Below are 21,628 nucleotides of genomic sequence, written 5' to 3'. Positions count from 1 at the left end.
GCCTTATTTAGATGCTATCATTTAAATAGACCAAAAACTCATGAGGAAACACTTCCCTTTGCAAAAGTTTCATGTTCAAACTTATTTCATGTGAAATTTTGCAGACCATGGAATGTAACGAGCAAGACTTTGTTATTTTTCTTTCTGTACCTTGTCTGTAAAGAGGTCCCAGTTTTTAATTTATATTAGTAATTACGTAAACGAGTCTTGCGTGTGGGTTAGGTTACAATCCTTAACATTCTGTTTGTCCCAATTATCGCAATGAGAATTTCCTTCAGTTTCCTTCCTTCGCCAGTCAAATGGTTTGTAGTTCCAGGATTGGAAGAGATTTCCAGTGTAATATATATCTAGGTTGAACGTTTGATGGCTTTCCACCCTTCCAAAGAGCTTTCCTGAAATGTTTGTAGATTCTTTGCTTTGATTGTGAGCATTTAACCGGCTAAGTGCAGCATTTCTTCAGGCTGATACACCATAGATGGAAGAACATTGTTCATTAGCCATGGGTTCTCCAACCAGCCGGAAACACACTGCCTTTTGAAATTAGGTGATCGGATTTTACATTTGTGTGTTTGCTGAGCGAATCTTTATCGGGATCTCTCCGCCAAGGGGAAGATTTTGCCATAGAGGGAGTGCAGAGAAAGTTCACCAGACTGATTTCTGGCATGTCAGGATTGTCTTATGAAGAAAGACTGGATAGACTTGGTTTATACTCTCTAGAATTTAGAAGATTGAGAGGGGATCTTATAGAAACTTACAAAATGCTTAAGGGGTTGGACAGGCTAGATGCAGGAAGATTGTTCCCGATGTTGGGGAAGTCCAGCACAAGGTGTCACAGCTTAAGGATAAGGGGGAAAACCTTTAAAACCGAGATGAGAAGAACTTTTTTCAATGAGAGTGGTGAATCTCTGGAACTCTCTGCCACAGAGGGTAGTTGAGGCCAGTTCATTGGCTATATTTAAGAGGGAGCTGGATGTGGCTCTTGTGGCTAAGGGGATCAGAGGGCGTGGAGAGAAGGCAGGTACGGGATACTGAGTTGGATGATCGGCCATGATCAAATTGAATGGCGGTGCAGGCTCGAAGGGCCGAATGGCCTACTCCTGCACCTAATTTCTATGTTTCTATGTTTCTATGTTTCTATGTAAGGGGAAGATTTTACTTGAAATGAAGCAACAAGTAAAAATGGTGAAGAGATTATATTAAAAAATTAGATTTTTTTTTCACGATTGGTTCAAATGAGAGTGAAGCTACAATGCTCCCTGCTTGGCCAAACCCCAGTCTGTAGGAAAATATGATCAGCACACTATTTATGGTCAAGATTGCTTTACTGGATAGACTTGTGAGGGAATGCCATGTAAGATGTTTCTCAGAAATGTGGTCACGCAGGTCACGAGGAGAAGGTACAAACGGCGTACAGACAGCGCCCGTAGTCGGGGTCTCCGGCACTGCAGCGCCACCATGACATACTTAAGGACCTGTCCCACTTTCACAACCTAATTCATGACCTCTGCCGAGTTAACCCTTGATTCTTACTCACAGCATGGTCGTCACGAGGTCGTAGGAGGTCGTAGGTAAGTCGTAGATAGTTCGTAGCAGGCTGTGATGCTGGTCGTAGGTACTCGTGGCATCAAGTAGGTCGGGGCGTTTTTCTAGCCTGATGAAAAATGTCCACGAGTAAAAAAGGTCGTGAATTAGGTCGTGAAAGTGGGACAGGCCCTTTAGGCACATTGGCACCTTTATTTAACTGTCATAAATAAATGTCTGCAACACTTTATTGTTTAAAGTGAACGCTCAGTGGGGAAAGGTGGAGGTGTTGTCTACTCATGCCAGTAAACAAACACGTTCCTTAAATATCCATCTTACAGGACCTTGACCAATCAATCTGAGTCAAGCAAACTTCTGAAGTGTGAAACCGGTCACAGTGAATCAACCTGAAACAAAAACAGTTCACCAATCACCATTCCTCCACAAAGTTAATTGGCTTCATTATTCCCAAATGATGTTTCGTAAATTAACCGTTTCTTCTCTAAAGGGTATTGCTGTAAAATATCGAGCGCTTCTGCAAGAGTTTCACTGAACATTATTTGACTCATAATTCTGTCTGATCGTGAATATGTCTGTGTTGCTGAGGTTGTGCTGTGGCCAAGACTTGCCAAGGTCAATGCTGTTTGCATCACTCTCACTAAGTGGACAGTTCAGGTCAACTTTAACTGGGGCATGGGGCAATGAGATGCTGGGTGTAATGCAGAACTTGTACGACGTGACTGATTCCCTTCCAAACTTCTCAGGCAAGTGAAGGATCAGAGCAAGAAGGTGGCCAACCTGAAGCACAAGGAGCAGATGGAGAAGAAGAAGAACGCACAACTGCTGGAGGAAGCGCGGAAACGTGAAGACAACCTGACTGACAACTCCCAGCACATGGAGGTGGGTCTGTTTATGTCTCCCCACTCTAGGTCCCAATGTAGCCTTGACATGTGCTGTATGGTGGACAAAGCCAACAGCCATGTACATCACTGACCCTGACACCAAACATACAATACAATACAATATATTTGTTGTCATTTGAACCTCAAACAAAATGTTGTTTCTGCAGTCACACACACAAGAAAAATAACCAAGACACAACACAATTTACACAAACATCCATCACAGTGAATCTCCTCCTCACTGTGATGGAAGACAAAGTCTTATCTCTCCCCTGCACTCCTCAGTCTCCTCCCGATGTCAGAGTCAAAGCCCCCGGCGGGCGATGGTAAGTGTCCCGCGGCCATTTTAAAGCCGCATACAATAAATAGTACAATATATTTGTTTGTCATTTGAACCCCTCAAATGAAATGAGCCATACATTACACACAAATAGACCCCAGGAATGTTTTTTAAACATCCATTCAATAGACTGTGATGGAATCCCATCGGCCAAATAAACTTATCTCACTCTCCCCCCCATGTCAGAAAAATATAGCCCCAAGACCCAACACAATTTACACAAAAGACCCCGGCGTGCCTCGCACATCCCAGGCCATTCCAGCCGCGCGGGGCCTGATGTAGGCCCCGCTCCAGGAGCTCTTCGACTGTCGGGCGGGAGAAGTGCCGTTGCAGGAGCCCGAAAAAGTCTTATCTCCCTCCCCCGTGGGCTCTCCTCAGCCGCCGTCCGCAGACCCGCAGCAGCAGTCCCAGCCCCCGGAGGTCGGGCAATGGCAAGCAGCAGCCCAGCGCTCGCTCCTCCACCGCTCCACCCGCTTAAAGCCAGCGCCGCGACGGTGAGGTTTCCTGTTGGAGGCCGCCCTGTCCAACGACAACGAGACCCGACGAGAAAAAGGTTCTCCAGTCCCGAGAGATTTAAAAGTTTCCCCCCCCCCTGATAAAATCAAAAACTCGGAGACAAAAAAATGTAAAAACCGTAGGAGTTCGCTGCTGACCAGAGTCGCGCCGCCTAGGAAGGGCCTCGTACGAGGTCATTCAAGAGTTTTCTCCCGAGTTTTTCCCTGATTCGAAGTCGGAGAATGTCCGTAGGAGTTCGTGGATGTCTCATAGTGGCTCGTACGAGTAAAAAGTGACAATTTTTTTCATTACGAGGGGATCGTTTAGAAACATAGAAAATACTTAAGGGATTGGACAGACTAGATGCAGGAAAAATGTTCCCCTTGTTGGGGGAAACCAGAATCAGGGCTCACAGTTTAAGAATAAGGCGTAGGCCATTTAGGACTGAGATGAGGAAACACTTTTTCACACAGAGAGTTGTGAATCTGTGGAATTCTCTGTCATAGAAGACAGTGGAGGCCAATTCACTGGATGTTTTCAAGAGAGAGTTTGATTTAGCTCTTAGGGCTAACGGAATCAAGGGATATGGGGGGAAAGCAGGAACGAGGCACTGATTCTGGATGATGTCAGTCGATCATAAGAGTCTAAAAACATATGGCAAAGGTCTTGCCTGACTAAAGGGCCTGTCCCACTTAGGCGACTCTTTAGGAGACTGCCAGGGACTAGTTTTAATGGAATTCACCTACGACACCCGGTGACAACCTACGACAACAAAAAAATTGTCGCCACTGGCGCTGAAAGATTTGTTGAAAATTTCCCGCCAGTGGCCAGCAGTCACGCAAAAAATCACCAAAGTGGGACAGGCCCATAACGCTTCACAATTTTGTTTGAGGAAGTTTTCAAAACCAGTTGAGGGGGGATTGTCAGAGGGTTTCATGTGAACTCTGATTAGCTCTTTCATAAAAGCCTTTCATCGAAGGGGAAATCTTACGGAAATGGATGCAATTGTTGCCTGGACTGTGTGACCATTCAGGAATGAAAATGATCCCTAATGACGGGAGGTGATGAAAGGTTTGTTGTTGGCACCGCCATCACTCCAGGTATTTGCAAACAACTTAGGGGAGAAAGCTGAATCCTAACGTTTTACAATTACGGAGCTTGATGACTTGATAAGTAGTGCAGATGGAAGCATTAATTTGTGTAAAAAGAAAAAGCAAATGCTCAAAACTGTGACAAATGAGCTACAGTGCTGCCAAATTCATTTTGTACCAAATAAAGCACAGAAGATTCATTTCTAAATGGTGAAAAGCTAAAGGGTTGGCACGGCAGCACAGTGGTAGAGCCCCTGTCCCACGGCACCAGAGTCCCGGGTTCAATCCAGACCCCGGGTACTGTCTGTGCGGAGTTTGTACGTTCTCCCTGTGACCGCGTGGTTTTTCCTCAGGGTCCTCTAGTCTCCTCCCACATCCCAAAACCCTGCGGGTTTGTAGGTTAAATTACCGCTGTTAATTGTCACTATGAAAAGGTACAAATTATTTGGGTGTGGGACTAGGAAACACTTTTCCAGGCAGCGGGCGATGAAACTTTAGATTTGATTCTGCAGGCACAGCTCCAGATCATTTGTTAATTTGAACTCGGGGAGATATTGTCCGGCAGCCACTCCAACCTGTTCAGCACCAAGGCCCTAAAGTTCAGGGGTCACATTCGGCTCACAGATGCATTTGTGGGGGGGGGGAGAAATTTTGCTTCGGTTCACCAGGTTAATGCCCGGGGTGGCAGGACTGACATACGATGAAAGAATGGTTTGACTGAGAGTTGTGAATCTGTGGAATTCTCTGCCACAGAAGGCAGTGGAGGCCAATTCACTGGATGTTTTCAAGGGAGAGTTAGATTTAGCTCTTGGGGCTAACGGAATCAAGGGATATGGGGGGAGAAGGCAGGAACGGGGTACTGATTCTGGATGATCAGCCCTGATCACATTGAATGGCGGTGCTGGCTCGACGGGCCGAATGGCCTACTCCTGCACCTAGTGTCTATGTTTCTATGAAATTTGAGAAAGGTACTGTAATTTCTTTGCCAAGGATACTGGAGGATGTAACTGAGTGATTAAGTAGCAGATCACCCATGTTCTAATTGAACGACAGGGATTTTAAGGGATTAACCGGCCAATTCTTGCTGTTATTTTCCCATGCAGCTTTGTGTGCTCACATGAAAGTGCATTGTTGCACAACTGTCCACCCACTCACGCACAGGCGTTCCTGCCCACACACGGACTTGCCAATGCACACTGGCTCGTGCATGTACACTGATGCACAGAGACACGTGCACACACACACACAGAGACACTCAGGCAGGTACACCAGATGGACAGGCGGGCACAGACATGGGCGGCTAGTGGTGGGGAGCGGACAGAGGGGCGGATGGAATGACAGGGGCACAGATAGACGGATGGGCAAGGGCACTGATGGTTTCGACAGATAGGGGGACGGGGACAGAACAGAGGGACGGACTGAGTGACCGATGGGGGCGGGGACACAGTCCTGTATATGTAGTGTGTTAAGAAGGAACTGCAGATGCTGGAGAATCGAAGGTTACACAAAAAAGCTGGAGAAACTCAGCGGGTGCAGCAGCATCTATGGAGCGAAGGAACTAGGCAACGTTTCGGGCCGAAACCCAGAAGGGTTTCGGCCCGAAACGTTACCTATTTCCTTCCTGAAAGGTTTCGGCCCGAAACGTTACCTATTTCCTATAGTGGAGAGTGTACAACTCTTTGCATGGAGCGAAGGAAATAGGCAACGTTTCAGGCCGAAACCCTTCTTCAATATACAGGACGAGACCCTTCGTCCTGTATATGTAGTTGAGTTTATTGTCACGTGTACCGAGGTACAGTGAAAAGCTTATGTTGTGTATATTCTTCTGTATAGACAATAGGTGCAGGAGTAGGCCATTCAGCCCTTCGAGCCAGCACCGCCATTCAATGTGATCATGGCCAATATTCTTTATAATCCTTCAGATTTGGTTTCCAATACATAATTAGCCTGTGGCGATTTATAAATCTCAGCTGCTTGCATTTCCATTCTGCTTCTCATTTTTCTCATGCTTCTCAGCTTCTGGGAAAGCTTTCAAGAGAGAGCTAGATAGGGCTCTTAAAAATAGCCGAGTCAGGGGATATGGGGAGAAGGCAGGAACGGGGTACTGATTGGGGATGATCAGCCATGATCACATTGAAAATGGCGGTGCTGGCTCGAAGGGCCGAATGGCCTACTCCTGTACCTATTGTCTATTGTCATTATGAACCTGGATGTCAGTGTGAGGGGAGAACATTTTTGCAAGTCCCACAAGAACATTCTGTAGAAGAAATAACCTCAGCAACTTGAGCTGGTATTGGTCATGTTGGAGGGAGCTTGGCACATTAGGTGTGTGGACCAAACTAACCCCCAGTGCAGGATATTGGTCTTTCCAAAGCAATCGTTTCGTCTTAATTTTCAGTCTATTTGCAGTGTTTATTTGCTGCATTCCTATTTGGCAGCAAAATTGAAGTGCGTGTCTGAATGTTAACTTGAGCAGGTGGATTTAAAATGTAGCGGAAATGATAATATTTTTAGTTTTGATCCTTGACTTATTAGCTTTGGAATCATTGCTTGTATCTGCTCTGCGTAACTTGTAACACATGATTTACATCTTTCTGTTAGCCATCTTAAATAAGTCTCCTCGTGTAGACTTGCATTAAATTCAATTCAACGGCTTGACAGTCGGGATACAACTTGGGCAGGCTTGTGTTTTTCTCCACTGTTATAAGGGATGATGTTCAGACAGCGAGGCTTTCAACACCACTCTCTCTCTCTCTTCAATTTTACACTTTCCATTGCTTGTGTTGGCTGTGGACCTCTTCCTAAATAGTTGCTTGCAGCAGAGGCAGTCAGCATCAGACCAGGATGGCTAGAAATGCCTTCAGAGGCAACGTTAGCAGTGAATGCCTTACAGACCATCGAAGCTACTCGTTGATTAAGTAACATTATTCCTCCAGTTCAGTCTTGTCCAAACTTCATTGATTCCGTTATCTTCATTGAATCCCTTATTGATCAGAAAGTGTATTGATCGCAGCTTCAAATTAATTGGTCCTTCTGCTGCTGGGCTGAGGGGCAGAGTCTGAAGGGAACAACTCGTTCTGGCCATAGGGGCGGAATTTAGCCCAGCGAGTCTACTCTGCCATTCGATCATGGCTAATCTCTTGTTCCCTCTCAACCCCATTCTGAAGAAGGGTCCCAATTCGAAACGTCACCTATCCATGTTCTCCACAGATGCTGCCTGACCCGCTGAGTTACTCCAGCACTCTGTGAAACGTCACCTATCCATGTTGTCCACAGATGCTGCCTGACCCGCTGAGTTACTCCAGCACTCTGTGTCTTTTTGTGTATTAACCAGCATCTGCAGGTCCTTTGTTTCTCCATTCTTCTGCCTTCTCCCCATAACCTTTGACGCACTAACTAAGCAAGAACCGGTTTAAAAATACCCAATGACTTGGTCACCACCAATGAATTCCACACATTCACCACCCTCTAGCTAAAGAAATTCCTCCTCATCTACATCCTAACCCCTCAAACAAGGGAAGGGATATCACCCCGAGGGCACATGAGTTATTATTATTATTATTATTATTGAATCGTTGAAAACAATAGCAACACGGTGGTGCTGGTTTCCGACAGGAAATTTCCTTACAATGCCGTGTGCGACAGTGATCGCAACTTCTACTGAAGTGTGGACGGCCGTTGGCTCGCTAGGAGCTCATCCGCCCTTTGACAGGTCTTGTTTTTGGTCCTGCTGGGGGTCCACAGCCCCCTCCTCACCTGGCAAACCAGGTGGGGGAGACGGTTTAGTCGCCGACTATCCGACCATGGAGCGGGTAGCGCGGGATTACATGGTACCCGTGGCGGGGGGGACTGCCCCCCCCCCCCCGGACCTGACAAGGGCAAAAGTGGAAAGGGAGTTTTGTGCAAAGACACCACTGAGTGGGCACTTATGGTCCCCTAATTTGAGGAAGGACATTCTTGCCATTGAGGGAGTGCAGCGTAGGTTTACAGGGTTAATTCCCTGGGATGGCGGGACTGTCGTATGCTGAGAGAATGGAGCGGCTGGGCTTGTACACTCTGGAATTTAGAAGGATGAGAGGTTATCTTATTGAAACATATAAGATTGTTAAGGGTTTGGACACGCTAGAGGCAGGAAACATGTTCCCGATGTTGGGGGAGTCCAGAACCAGGGCCCACACAGTTTAAGAATAAGGAGTAAGCCATTTTGAACGGAGACGAGGAAACACTTTTTCACCCAGAGAGTGGTGAGTCTGTGGAATTCTCTGCCTCAGAGGGCGGTGGAGGCAGGTTCTCTGGATACTTTCAAGAGAGAGCTAGATAGGGCACTTAAAAGTAGCGGAGTCAGGGGATATGGGGAGAAGGCAGGAACGGGGTACTGATTGGGGATGATCAGCCATGATCATAATGAATGGTGGTGGTGGCTCGAAGGGCCGAATGGCCTACTCCTGCACCTATTGTCTATTGTTTATTGACTACTGTCCATCACTATTGAATACATGGTCACTGAGAATGTATTAAGAGTTTTTGTACGGGCTACATATTTGAATATAGTTATTATTTTAGATGAAGTTTAGTTTGGGATACCCTTTGGTAGAGAGATTTCTCCGCGTTGTAGATGGCTGACTGCCATTCTTGATGACATTGAGATGTTGGCCCAATGGACCACAGAGTTGACGGCCTGCAGGGTTTCTGTGCGATTCCCAATTGAATCATTGGTGTTGGTCTCTTTCTTAGATAAGCTCCCACGGATGGCTGCTCAGAAGTTCCATTTAGTGGCTTAGAGCCTCAACATTTATCTTCCCCATTGCTCCACCTATTGTATTTGAGTTTGACTAGACCGTATTTATGAATAGTGTTGATTGGACAGGATGCAAAGCAAAGCCCCTCTTTTCCCTGTACCTCGGTACACGGGACAATAATAGTAAACCTGAACCCCTCTTTTCCCCTTCAATCAAATTTACACGTTACAAGATTTGGACTTGTTTTGTGCAGTGATAGGTAGCAGAAGGAAATGTATTGTCAAACAGGGCTTTTGAATCTATTGAAGGACATTGAGACCAACATCTATCAGTGATTAGGAAGCATCCGAAGAAGGGTCTCGACCTGAAACGTCACCCATTCCTTCTCTCCAGAGATGCTGCCTGTCCCGCTGAGTTACTCCAGCGTTCAGTGACTAATCTCCAATTAAATAAAGTTCACAGTGCTCATTCTTTAACTCAATTAATCACAAGATATGAAACCAAATGGTCTGTATCTGCTCCAACAAGCCAAGCAGGAATATATTTCAGGATTGTGAGCTGGGATGAGTTTGTGGGCATTTGTCTACACTCAACTTGTGGGGGTTCTAGTAAGTAGTGGATACATTCCATATGTGCTGCTGAAATGTGTTTTGAACAAGAGCCAATATTTCAAAACTATGTTCAGGAGAAAAACTGTGCCATTGTTGAAATAATTTAATTTAAAGAAGTCTGCAGCTGAGGGGAGGGCACAGGAAGGTTGTAAAAGTGTAGCCTGTACAGGTCATTAAAGTTGATGCAGCGTACACTCATGTACAAGTATTCACCTCCACAGAGGCTGCTACACTGTGCAGTGCACACTCATTTACACGTACACGTGCAGTGCACACTCATGTACAAGTACAGTGCACACCCATGTACAACATATAGTGCACACTCGTGTACAACGTATAGTGCACACTCGTGTACAAGTATTCACCTCCACAGAGGCTGTTACACTGTGCAGTGTACACTCATTTACACGTGCAGTGCACACTCATGTACAAGTACAGTGCACACCCATGTACAACGTATAGTGCACACTCGTGTACAACATATAGTGCACACTCGTGTACAACATATAGTGCACACTCGTGTACAACGTGCAGTGCACACTCGTGTACAACATATAGTGCACACTCGTGTACAAGCACAGTGCACACTTGTGTACAACGTGCAGTGCACACTCATCACCCATGTACCAATATTCACGTCCACAGAAACAGCTACACCGTCAGTCTTATCCCTTGGTAAATAGTGCGTAAAGTAATACGGAGAAAACGCTTCAAGCCACAACGTGACCTGGTATTTAATGCAGAGAAATCCTGAAGTTGGATGTATTTCACATGACCCAGTCACACACACACACACACACACACCCACACACTCACACACACACACACACACACACACACACACACACACACACACACACACACACACACACACACACGCCCACACACACACACACACACACACACACACACACACACACACACACACACACACACACACACACACACACACACACACACACACACACACACACACACACACACACACACACACACACACACACACACAATACTACAACGTGCTGCAACAACTGCAATAACCAGTTGTACGTGTGGTAAATGTGCCGTTGCAACACAAGGCCAGTGTACACCGTATCTTTGCAGCCGTATAAAAGCCCATAGTTTGTAAATTGGATTTCTGTGCCTAGGCAACAGGGGCCAGTAATGACGGGCCTCAGGCCACGGGGTAGAATTGGCTATGTAATGATGAGCAGTAACTCTTGACTAGTCCGTGGCAACATTCAGGCCTACGCATTAGCTTGCATTATATGTTGAAAATAATGAGGTGCATGAACCAGACTGGAGCTGCATTTTCTTAGCTAATCATTGGGAATAAATCTGTTTCTGGGTTATGCATCTAGAAATGCGTTACAAAATATTGTAATGGTGATCCATGATGTTGTCATACACGATAGCCTGAATGTTGAGGTAAGTATACGCTTGCATGTTTCCAGAAGATTCAAACACTGGTTGGATTGGATTCAAACCCAGAGCTTCACCTTTGAAACGCCGAGCTCAGAGTCAGGCAGCTTCAGCTGAACACCCTGTCTGACAGAATACAAACCGTTCCTAAACGCTACAGTTTTTCATTCATGCTGACGTTCAAGGCATCAGGGTGGTGCAGCAGGTAGAGCTGCTGCCTAACAGCGCCAGAGACCCAGGTCCGACCCAGACCTCGGGTGCTGTCTGTGTGGAGTTTGCATGTTCTCCACCCGACCATGTGGGTTTCCCACAGGTGCTCAGGTTTCCTCCCACATCACAAAGACGTGCGGGTGTGTGGGTTTAACTGCCCCCAGTGTGCAGGAGGTGAATGAGGAAGTGAGAGTGTGAATGGGAGATCGCTGGTCGGCATGGATCTGGGGGCCAAAGGGCCAGTTTCCATGCTGGATCTCCAAACTCACATATAAAATGATGAGAGGCATCGATAGAGAAGACAGGCAGAACTGTTTGCTTAGGGTGGTAAATGTCAAAGACTAGAGAGCATCACTTTAAGGTGAGAGGGACAACATGTATAGATATGCATGTGGTAAGTTTTTAAGATCACAAGTGATGGGAGCAGAATTAGGCCATTCGCCCCATCAAGTCTAATCTGCCATTCAATCATGGCTGATCTATCGCTCCCTCCTAATCCCATTCTCCTGCCCGCTCCCCATAAACCCCTGACACCCGTACTATCTATCTCTGCCTTAAGAATATCCACTGACTTGGCCTCCACAGCTTTCTGTGGCATAGAATTCCACAGATTCACCACCCTCTGACTAAAGATGTTCCTTCTCACCTCATTTCTAAAAGAGAGCCCCCTTTAATTCTGAGTCTGTGACCTCTAGACCACGGGTGGAATCATCCTCTCCACATCCACAGGGACATGTAAGGATCACATGCAGGTAGAAGGGATTACGTTGCTTCGTGTCCAGCACCAACATTGTGGGCCGAAGGGCCTGTTCTATCACCTATCCCTAAACCCTTTGAGTTTCTAACTCGTAAAGCAGAAATGAAGCAGGGAAGAATTCACGCGTGTTAATCAAGAATCAGCTTACCAACGTTATACCAACGTTGCGTTTGAACACCATGGCATGACACTTTAACTGTTCCTAAACTGGCCTGGCCTCACTTCCATGCTTTTGTTTGAAACTCAGTATGATAAATGTAGTTTAAACATTACTTTCAGAAGCATTCAGTGAGGCAGTTCTCTATTATAAGTATGTGGATATTCGGTGCTAATCCAGGTAACACTGTGGCTGATGAGCTGAAAGAGAGAGAGAGAGAGACATCATCCCACTATTTGAAGTTAGCTGGAAAGTAATAGAAACAAAAACAGGTGCAGGAGGAGGCCATTCGGCCCCTCGATCCAGCACGGCCATTCAACATGATCATGGCTGTCACCAACATTCAGTACCTCACTCCTGCTTTCTCCCCGTATCCCTTGATTCCGTTAGCCCCAAGAGATAAATCTAATGTTGCTGCTGACATCACAGCTACCCACAAAGATCCCGCATATACAGCTCCCTCTCTGCCATGAAACATATCAGATTGTTAAGGGTTTGGACACGCCAGAGGCAGGAAACATGTTCCCAATGTTGGGGGAGTCCAGAACCAGGGGCCACAGTTTAAGAATAAGGGCTAGGCCATTTAGAATGGAGACGAGGAAACACTTTTTCACACAGAGAGTTGTGAGTCTGTGGAATTCTCTGCCTCAGAGGGCGGTGGAGGCCGGTTCTCTGGATACTTCAAGAGAGAGCTAGATAGGGCTCTAAAAGATAGCGGAGTCAGGGGATATGGGGAGAAGGCAGGAACGGGGTACTGATTGTGGATGATCAGCCATGATCACATTGAATGGTGGTGCTGGCTCGAAGGGCCGAATGGCCTATTCCTGCACCTATTGTCTATTGTCTATAGTTGAATCTGTGGGATGTCTGTAGTTATGAAGTTGTCACGTTGGCAGAGCAACCGATTACTTAATTCTCCCGAACATCTGCAAGGAAGCAATTTTTGATAAAGTTGTTTTAGAGTGAAGGAGTTATAGAGCACAGTACCTGGCCCTTCAGCCCATCTTGTCCATGCCCACCAACATGCAATACTGGACCAGTCCCATTTGCCTGCATCTGGCCCATAGCTCACTAAACCCTTCCTATCAATAATCCCATTGCCTGTAACTCGTTCTCACCCAGCAAACAGCTAACAATGGCCAATGGCAAAAAAAGTTGCCCCTCACATCCCTCTACAATCTCTCCTCTCTCTCTAAAGCCCCTACGTCCTCTACTTTTAGAATCCTCTTTTCTGGGGAAAAAGATTGTGAGTGTTCACTTTATCCATGCCCCTCATGGCCTTGTGCTCCCTCAGTAAGTCTGTCCACGGCCCTCTAAGCCCCAAAGCCGAATGTCCCTGTCTGTCTAACATCTCCCTATAACTCAGGCCCTCAAGCCCAGGTAACATTCTGGTGCATGTGGTAATGTAACATCCTGGATTTGCATCTGATTAAACCAAATCGCAATATAGCAAACAAACATTTTCTGTTTTTTTAATATTTAAAATTCCTCTATATTTGGGAAATGAGTTACAATCCACAGGCATTGCCTAAGTTATTTTTTATGGTATGAGACCATGCCTCGCAGTGATTATGGATTAGTATGCCATGGAAATCTTGCAGACTTTGTGTAATTAAGCACCTGAGGGTCTGGATATTTTGCAATGGGATTAGTTTGCAAATAGCTGGAATTCACTTTGCTGCGAGTGACTTCTCGTGATTATGGTGGAACAGGCTGGAAACATGCAGCCTTCAAAGGTGTACTAAATTAGCAATGGCTAGCTTCACAAAAATTGTCAAACTATACATCTAATAGTTGGGGGTTACTTTCACAGAGTAGTACTAATGGCGAATAATAGCCTCATCAACGTATTACCACGACAGAACCTTGTCAATGACTTTACTCATAGGTTGGTTTAAGAAGGAACTGCAGACGCTGGAAAAAATCGAAGGTAGACGGAAAATGCTGGAGGAACTCAGTGGGTGAGGCAGCATCTATGTAGAGAAGGAATAGGCAACGTTTCGGGACCCGAAACCTTTCGCCCATAGCCCCCGTAGTCGGGATATAACCCGGGTCTCTGGCGCTGCATTTTGCTGTAAGGCAGCAACTCTACCGCTGCGCCACTCGTGACCGCCATATGTCTATTGGCCAAGTATTCACATACAAGGAATTTGCCTTGGTGCTCCGCCCACAAGTGACAAAAGTTAGGAATGACACATAAAACATTAAAGGCTCTGAATGAACTAGAGATTCAAATATGTTCCATCAGCTTGTGGTGGGTAAGAGGCATCTCAAGAGCAAATACTAATTAATGTTATAATGTTAGAGAGGTGAAAGTACAAGCGTAAATAAATATTGATCAATTTGATGCAAAGCTTTTAAGAGGCTTATGGATAGGCAAGCGGAAATGCAGGGAATAGAGGGATATGGATCAGATGCAGGCGGGAGAGATGGACTCAGCTTGGCATCATGTTCGGCACACACACTGTGGGCTGAAGGGCCTGTCCCTGTACTGTACTGTTCTAGATTCTATGCTCAAAGGCATCAGTTAGGTTCTTGTGTCCATTTTGGACACCCTATTTAAGCAAATGTGTTGCATATAATTAGCCAGATTGATATCGAGCAATAATTGATTTCCTTACGTAACTGAATCGCGCTAATGCGTCTATTTGGAGATAATTTGAAGAAAGGTAATCAGTTTAAAGCCCTCATTGTGAGATTAAACAATGATATTAATGGACGAAAAGTTTGAAGGTGCAGGAATGTGTGCCCACATGGATTAAAGCAGAACAAATATGTTTGGGATTTCTCAAATCAGGAATTGGCATAAAACTGGCGGTCAAATCACTTTGTTCTCCAGTACATACTTTGTACGGTTGATCGGTAAACAGTAAAGCATTTTATATTTTTGCATTTTCAAAAGGAGTTTACGGATAATTTGACTATCAAATTTGAATATTATATTTTATCATCAGGAGGTTTTTATTCTCCAAAAGCTGAACCGTAAATTTTCAGATAACATTTACTGTGGAATTAGCTACTTTGAAGGGTTGTGCTTATAAGTTTGATCAAACAATCCAAATTTACTTCGAGACCCTTTTTTGCGCCACTTTCTATGCAATTACAATACTTGCAAATGCTCGTTATATTTAATACCTTATTGCTTTTTTTGTTCTGTCTAAATCGCAATTTCTCAAAAAAGCTTCATTTTTTTTCCCGCCAATGTGCTCCAAAACTCTGAAAATAGCAGCATTGTCGAGTTCCACACATGGGTTTAAAATTTCCCCTCCAGTAACTGGGGTGGCTAACACATTTGCCGTTGATTTGAATGAATTAAATTGCTACCCGTGCTGTCAGGTTCAATTTGTATGTGGGATCAGGGGCACAGTGTCCCTCTGTGACCATGCGGCTCCAACACCAGTGGATGTATCTTTTATTTGTTTTTGTTTTGTTTTCACTTCTAGTTGTGAAAAGGACCACTTTCAGAAATCAGAAGCCGCAGATCCAAACCATTTCATGACGATTAACTTTGGTCCCGCACACACACGATTTGTCAATGTCTAGCCTCTGGTCCAGAACATTGGATTGGATTGTGTGTCTCTCAAGCTTTTTAATTGCAGCTTTACCTATTCCCCCGCCTTACATCTGTAGCTGGTGGTGAAACATCGAACATTTGGAACAGAACAGGACCATAGATTAGCGTCATGTTTCCATTAGTGTTTCTTCATGACATGATTTATGCAATTTTTCACCTCTAATTTTTACCATTTCAGATCCTGATCCAGTTTTAAATTTTAATCCTTGAGGATGCTGGCACCCAGAAACATCTTAGCAGAAACACTTACCATTCGTTGCCCATTGAAATAATATTCCTAGTTTTCCTGCTTTTTCTCAGGAATCAGTGCAGCAGAAAGATGACAGGATTGAAGAACTGGAGGACGCTCTGCGGGAAAGCGTGCAGATTAACGCGGAGAGGGAGGTGGTTCTCGCCAAGGAAGAGGCTTCTAGATCCTCTTCAGAGAAGCAGGTTTGCATGAGAGAACTTGCCTTTACTCTTCCCTCTCAATGGCATAAAGTCAGGGGACATTCAATGGATTTCACATTTTGAACCACAAACCTTCCCGTTCATTTTTGTGTGACTTTTGCTTTTTGGAAAATAATTAATTTTCAAAATCTGTCGCATCTTTCATCTGTGAGGAAGGATCGAACAGTTGAAATACAAGCGGTCTGGGCTAAGGCGCTGGGGCGATTGGCTTCTATCCTTTGCCACCAACAAGTTTAAAAACATCGGCTCATCTTGTTAAATGTTCCGAATAACTTTCAGCTAATTTTACTCAAGTTATACGGCAAATTTTAATGGCCTCTCCAGGATTAAAACTGAAGATAAACAAAAGTGGCATTTTACTCAACATGAAATGTTCTGTGAGTGAGTGATGAAATGTGAGACCCACGCATTCAGAAAGATCTACCGATCCCTTTGATATGATCCCTTTGTAATTTAGCACTTGAAAAGAAGGAGATGGGGGGGGGGGGGGGGGGGGGGAATAGGTGCACAAATTCTGCGGCGCTACATACATATATACATATATACAGATGGAAGTCTGTAATGTCACTTGAAAAGTTTATAAGCCATGAGTCTTAATTTGTAACAAACAGCATTAAATGTGCGGGGCTAATTTTCCTCTTTATAAAAGAGCCATTTCTTTCTTTCTTTCCTTGAGTTGCCTTTAACTCTGTTCTAAACTCATGTCAACTTGCTAGATAAGATTTAGAGGCAGCAAATTGGCTTCATAATGTTTGGTTGAGAGCAGTCTGTCGTAAAGATTGACAAATCTCCTGGTTTGAGAGAATACATATTCCACTGGCCAAAGACACAATCTTTTCACACACACACACACCCAAGTGTCACTTACGTTTATCTTCAGTTGAATCCTGCATTGAGTGATTTGATTCAATTGTCAACTAAAATGGGCCCATCAGCCAGATAACGCTCGTATTTTAAAACTGTGACAGACAATTCTTCCCATGCTGGTCATGGAAATGTTTGCTATCGTTCCTGTGAGTCCTCCATTGTTACATGTGAACTCGGAGCCACCGAGCCGTAGGCCGCTGGTGTTGCCATGAGATCCATTCCTTCACACTCATCCATCATTAACCCAGTGACTGTTCCCTGACACAAGCCGAATACTAAAGGTTCTTTCATGTCCTGCGCTGTTTCATTCTCTGTTCCTTTCAGCTCGGCCTCGGTATGGAGGCTGGCAAATATAGAATTCAACTTACTCCTGGTTGTAACTGTAGCCACTACATTCACCTGACCTTCTTCCAATCTTTCTTCCTCAGCTACTTACACCCTTTGCAAAAGTTTCATTTTAACTATTTGAGTACCGTAATCAAAATGCACATACAGCGCCCTCCATAATGTTTGGGACAAAGACCCATTGTTTATTTATTTGCCTCTGTACTCCACAATTTGAGATTTGTAATAGAAAAAAATCACATGTGGTTAAAGTGCACATTGTCAGATTTTAATAGAGGGCATTTTTATACATTGTGGTTTCACCATGTTGAAATGACAGCTGTGAAAGTTTCCAAAGGTGATGGAAAGACAGGAGGAAAGACTAGGTGCTTATAACCATATAACGATATAACAATTACAGCACGGAAACAGGCCATCTCGGCCCTACAAGTCCGTGCCGAACAACTTTTTTTCCCTTAGTCCCACCTGCCTGCACTCATACCATAACCCTCCATTCCCTTCTCATCCATATGCCTATCCAATTTATTTTTAAATGATACCAATGAACCTTCCTCCACCACTTCCACTGGAAGCTCATTCCACACCGCTACCACTCTCTGAGTAAAGAAGTTCCCCCTCATATTACCCCTAAACTTCTGTCCCTTCATTCTGAAGTCATGTTCTCTTGTTTGAATCTTCCCTATTCTCAAAGGGAAAAGCTTGTCCACATCAACTCTGTCTATCCCTCTCATCATTTTAAAGACCTCTATTAAGTCCCCCCTTAACCTTCTGCACTCCAAAGAATAAAGACCTAACTTATTCAACCTATCTCTGTAACTTAGTTGTTGAAACCCAGGCAACATTCTAGTAAATTCGAGCTTCAACATTCTAGCTTCTTCTTCTTCTTGCATACGGTGTGCCCAGCCTAAAGTTGTAGGACAACTTGTTCTAGTTGATCCTATGTGATTTTGTGCACCAGATTGATTGCATCCGTCAAAACAGGGCCGACCATGTGAAGGTTGCAATCTCCCACCCCACTGGGTGCTGAGAGCTCTCTTATACCTGCATCAAGGAGGCAATACTCTCTAGAGTTTAGGAACATAGAGAGGGGAAATTATAGCAACTTAGGCCATTCCCTAAGGGCTTGCACCGCCATTCAATATGCAGGATGGCTTGTTCCCGATACCTGCCTTCTCTCCAGGACCCTGATCACAGTTAGCCACAAGGGGGAATCTAACTCCTCTTAAAATAGCCAATGAACTGCCTCAACTACCCTTTGTGGCAGAGAGTTCCAGAGATTCACCACTCTCTGTGTGAAAAAAGTTCTTCTCATCTCGGTTTTAAAGGATTTCCCCCTTATCCTTAAGCTGTGGCCCCTTGTCCTGGCTATACTTCCCTAAGAGGGAGTTATCTTCCTGGCCCTTGTGGCCAAGAGGATCAGAGGGTATGGAGAGAAGGCAGGTACGGGATACTGAGTTGGATGATCAGCCATGATCATATTAAATGGCGAGTGCAGGTCTTTCGAAGGGCAGTCCTGGCCTACCCTGCACCTGGTGAACTTTCTATGTTATGGCAATATGTTTCAAGGAGGCCAATGTATGCAATACTCCAGGTGTGGTTTCACCAAGACCCTGTACAACTGCAGAGAACCTGCTGCTCCTATACTCAAATCGAAATCTTGGTAGACAAAAATGCTGGAGAACTGCAGATGCTGGAAAATCGAAGCAGCATCTATGGAGCGAAGGAAATAGGCAACAGCGGGTGACCTATTTCATCTGGATTCGGCCCCGAAACGTTACCTATTTCCCAAGGGTTTCGTTCGGACCGAAACGTTGCCTATTTCCCAAGGGATTCACCCCAAAACGTTGCCTATTTCCTTCGCTCCATAGATGCTGCTGCACCCGCTGAGTTTCTCCAGTATTTTTGTGTACAGGCAATTAAACACACCTGAACAATTAACAAACACCTGTGAAGCCATGTGTCCCAAACATGATGCCATTAAATTGGGGGGGGGGGGACTGTAATTTCTACATGGTTTCTACAAAACGTATAAAAATGGCCTTTAATAAAATCTGACAATGTGCACTTTAACCACATGTGATTTTTTTTCTATTGCAAATCTCAAATTATGGCGTACAGAGGCAAATAAATAAATGTTGGGTCTTTGTCCCAAACATTATGGAGGGCATTTTTTTTGTTTCTCGAATGAAATATCTCAGTCATGAAAACAATGTGAAGTTTAACGTGTTAGTTCAGCGTTCTACATATAGTAGCAGCCCCTAGAACTCTAGAGTGATAAATATTGCAAATCTAGTTCATGTTTATATTAATAGATTTAAGCTGTGTACTCAAATGGTTAAAATGGAAATTGCAGTAAAGAGTTTCTTATCTGGAGGTCCTCAGCATTCACAGTCCGGGTGAATCAGGAAACTCTCAGAGAAAACAATTGATAATTTGTTTTAAAGTTGTGTTCATTGTACCTTGCTGTTATTGCAACTTAAATGGTGCTTAACAATCAAATGAGTCTCTTATCACTGTGTGTTTAAGAAAGAACTGCAGTTGCTGGAAAAATGGAAGGTGGAGAAAAAAGCTGGAGAAACTCAGCGGGTGAGGCAGCATCTATGGAGCGAAGGAATAGGCGACGTTTTGGGTCGAGACCCTTCTCCATAGATGCTGCCTCACCCGCTGAGTTTCTCCAGCTTTTTTTGTCCACCACTTATCACTCTATCTAACTTATTTCCTCAAATTCTATTTTTATTTTGCATGCAAGCTTCTATGGAATGGTGCATTCCTGACCCCAATCTAACATACTTGCCATCACGCTAATGGACACATATCTTTTCCAGATAACCTCTGACTTTGAATCCCTCTGTCATTTCCAGGGACATCTTCTGTCTAACTCTAAACTTGCTTTCTTTCTTTCACAGGGAAGGTTTCTTCATCCACTGTGCCTCTCTAGAATGTAACAAACTAACCCTTTAACCGATTTCTTGATTTCTCCAGATATCTTGACCTCTTTCTCTATTTCATCCTTACCTCATTCTGTTGACGTGAAGCTCTTCAACACGGCCTTCTACTAATACAGACTGTTTAGTATTAGTTCTTCACATGTCTTTCGGAAGAAAGTGGTGCGGGTTTGTAGGTTGATCAGCCTTTGTACATTGCCCCTAGTGTGTAGGGAGTGGAGGAGAAAGTGGGATAACATAGAACTAGTGTGAGCGGGTGATCGATGGTCAACATGTACTCGGTGGGCTAAAGCGACTGTTTTCATGCCGTATGTCTAAACTAAACATCTATATATTACTGAGCTCAAAGCAAAGAGAGATATTGATTTCACAATTGCTAATCCTAAACCTGCATGACTTTCAGTTTAGTTTCAGTTGAGTTTGTTGTCACGTGTACCGAGGTACAGTGAAAAGCGTTTGTTGCGTGTTCACCACCCAGCGGAAACACAACACATGACTTACTTGGACGATGCATGTTACTGATATTTTTCTTAGACTTTTGAATTGTGTTGGATTTGAAATGGTGTCTGCTAGGAAGGATATTTTTACTCATGCCCTACATTGAAGGGGCATTGGGGCAGAAGTAGGAGTCAGGTAGACCTTACACACTGCTGTAAAACATAGACCAAACCCTTTAGTTTCCGGAGAGCATTTCCAAATCAGAGCTTCCATTTCCATTGGTATTTGGGGCAGATCGATTTTGAACATTGGATGCAACAATGTCCGGATGCAACAATGTTCGGGAGATGATTAGGTTTGTGTTTATTAGTAGAGTCACGTGTACCGAGGTACAGTGGACAGCTTTGTGTGGCATGCTATCCAAACAGATCCCATATTCAAGTCGAGATGAAGTTCAGGTTCACATTTATGACACATGAACCAATTGGTACAGTGAAATTTGAGTTACCATACAACCATACGAATATAAAGAACATGATACATGATAGAGTTTAACATATACATCCACCACTGTTGAACAGTCCTTGTATGAACATTGAATTTTCCAATTTTAGTAAATGCTGATTAAGGAATTTAAAAATCCAAGTCTCTTACTTAGATATAGTTTACTTGTTTAAGAAGGAACTGCAGATGCTGGAAAATTGAAGGTAGACAAAAATTCTGGAGAAACTCAGCGGGTGCGGCAGCATCTATGGAGCAAATGA

At 44.4% G+C, this 21,628-nt stretch overlaps 1 protein-coding gene across 1 annotated transcript in view; it reads left to right on the top strand.

Moving 5' to 3' along the window:
• LOC129704447 (ERC protein 2) overlaps window positions 1–21,628 on the top strand; it is a 590,828-nt gene that overhangs the window by 324,771 nt on the left and 244,429 nt on the right. Inside the window, exons 16-17 of the mRNA XM_055647523.1 lie at window positions 2,286–2,421; window positions 16,120–16,251. Coding sequence (XP_055503498.1) covers window positions 2,286–2,421; window positions 16,120–16,251 — 268 coding nt within the window. The remainder of the gene's footprint in view (window positions 1–2,285; window positions 2,422–16,119; window positions 16,252–21,628) is intronic.

The sequence above is a fragment of the Leucoraja erinacea genome, chromosome 16 (genome assembly GCF_028641065.1).
Source record: "Leucoraja erinacea ecotype New England chromosome 16, Leri_hhj_1, whole genome shotgun sequence".
Classification (NCBI taxonomy): Eukaryota; Metazoa; Chordata; class Chondrichthyes; order Rajiformes; family Rajidae; genus Leucoraja; species Leucoraja erinaceus.
This window is presented reverse-complemented; position numbering and strand designations above follow the sequence as displayed.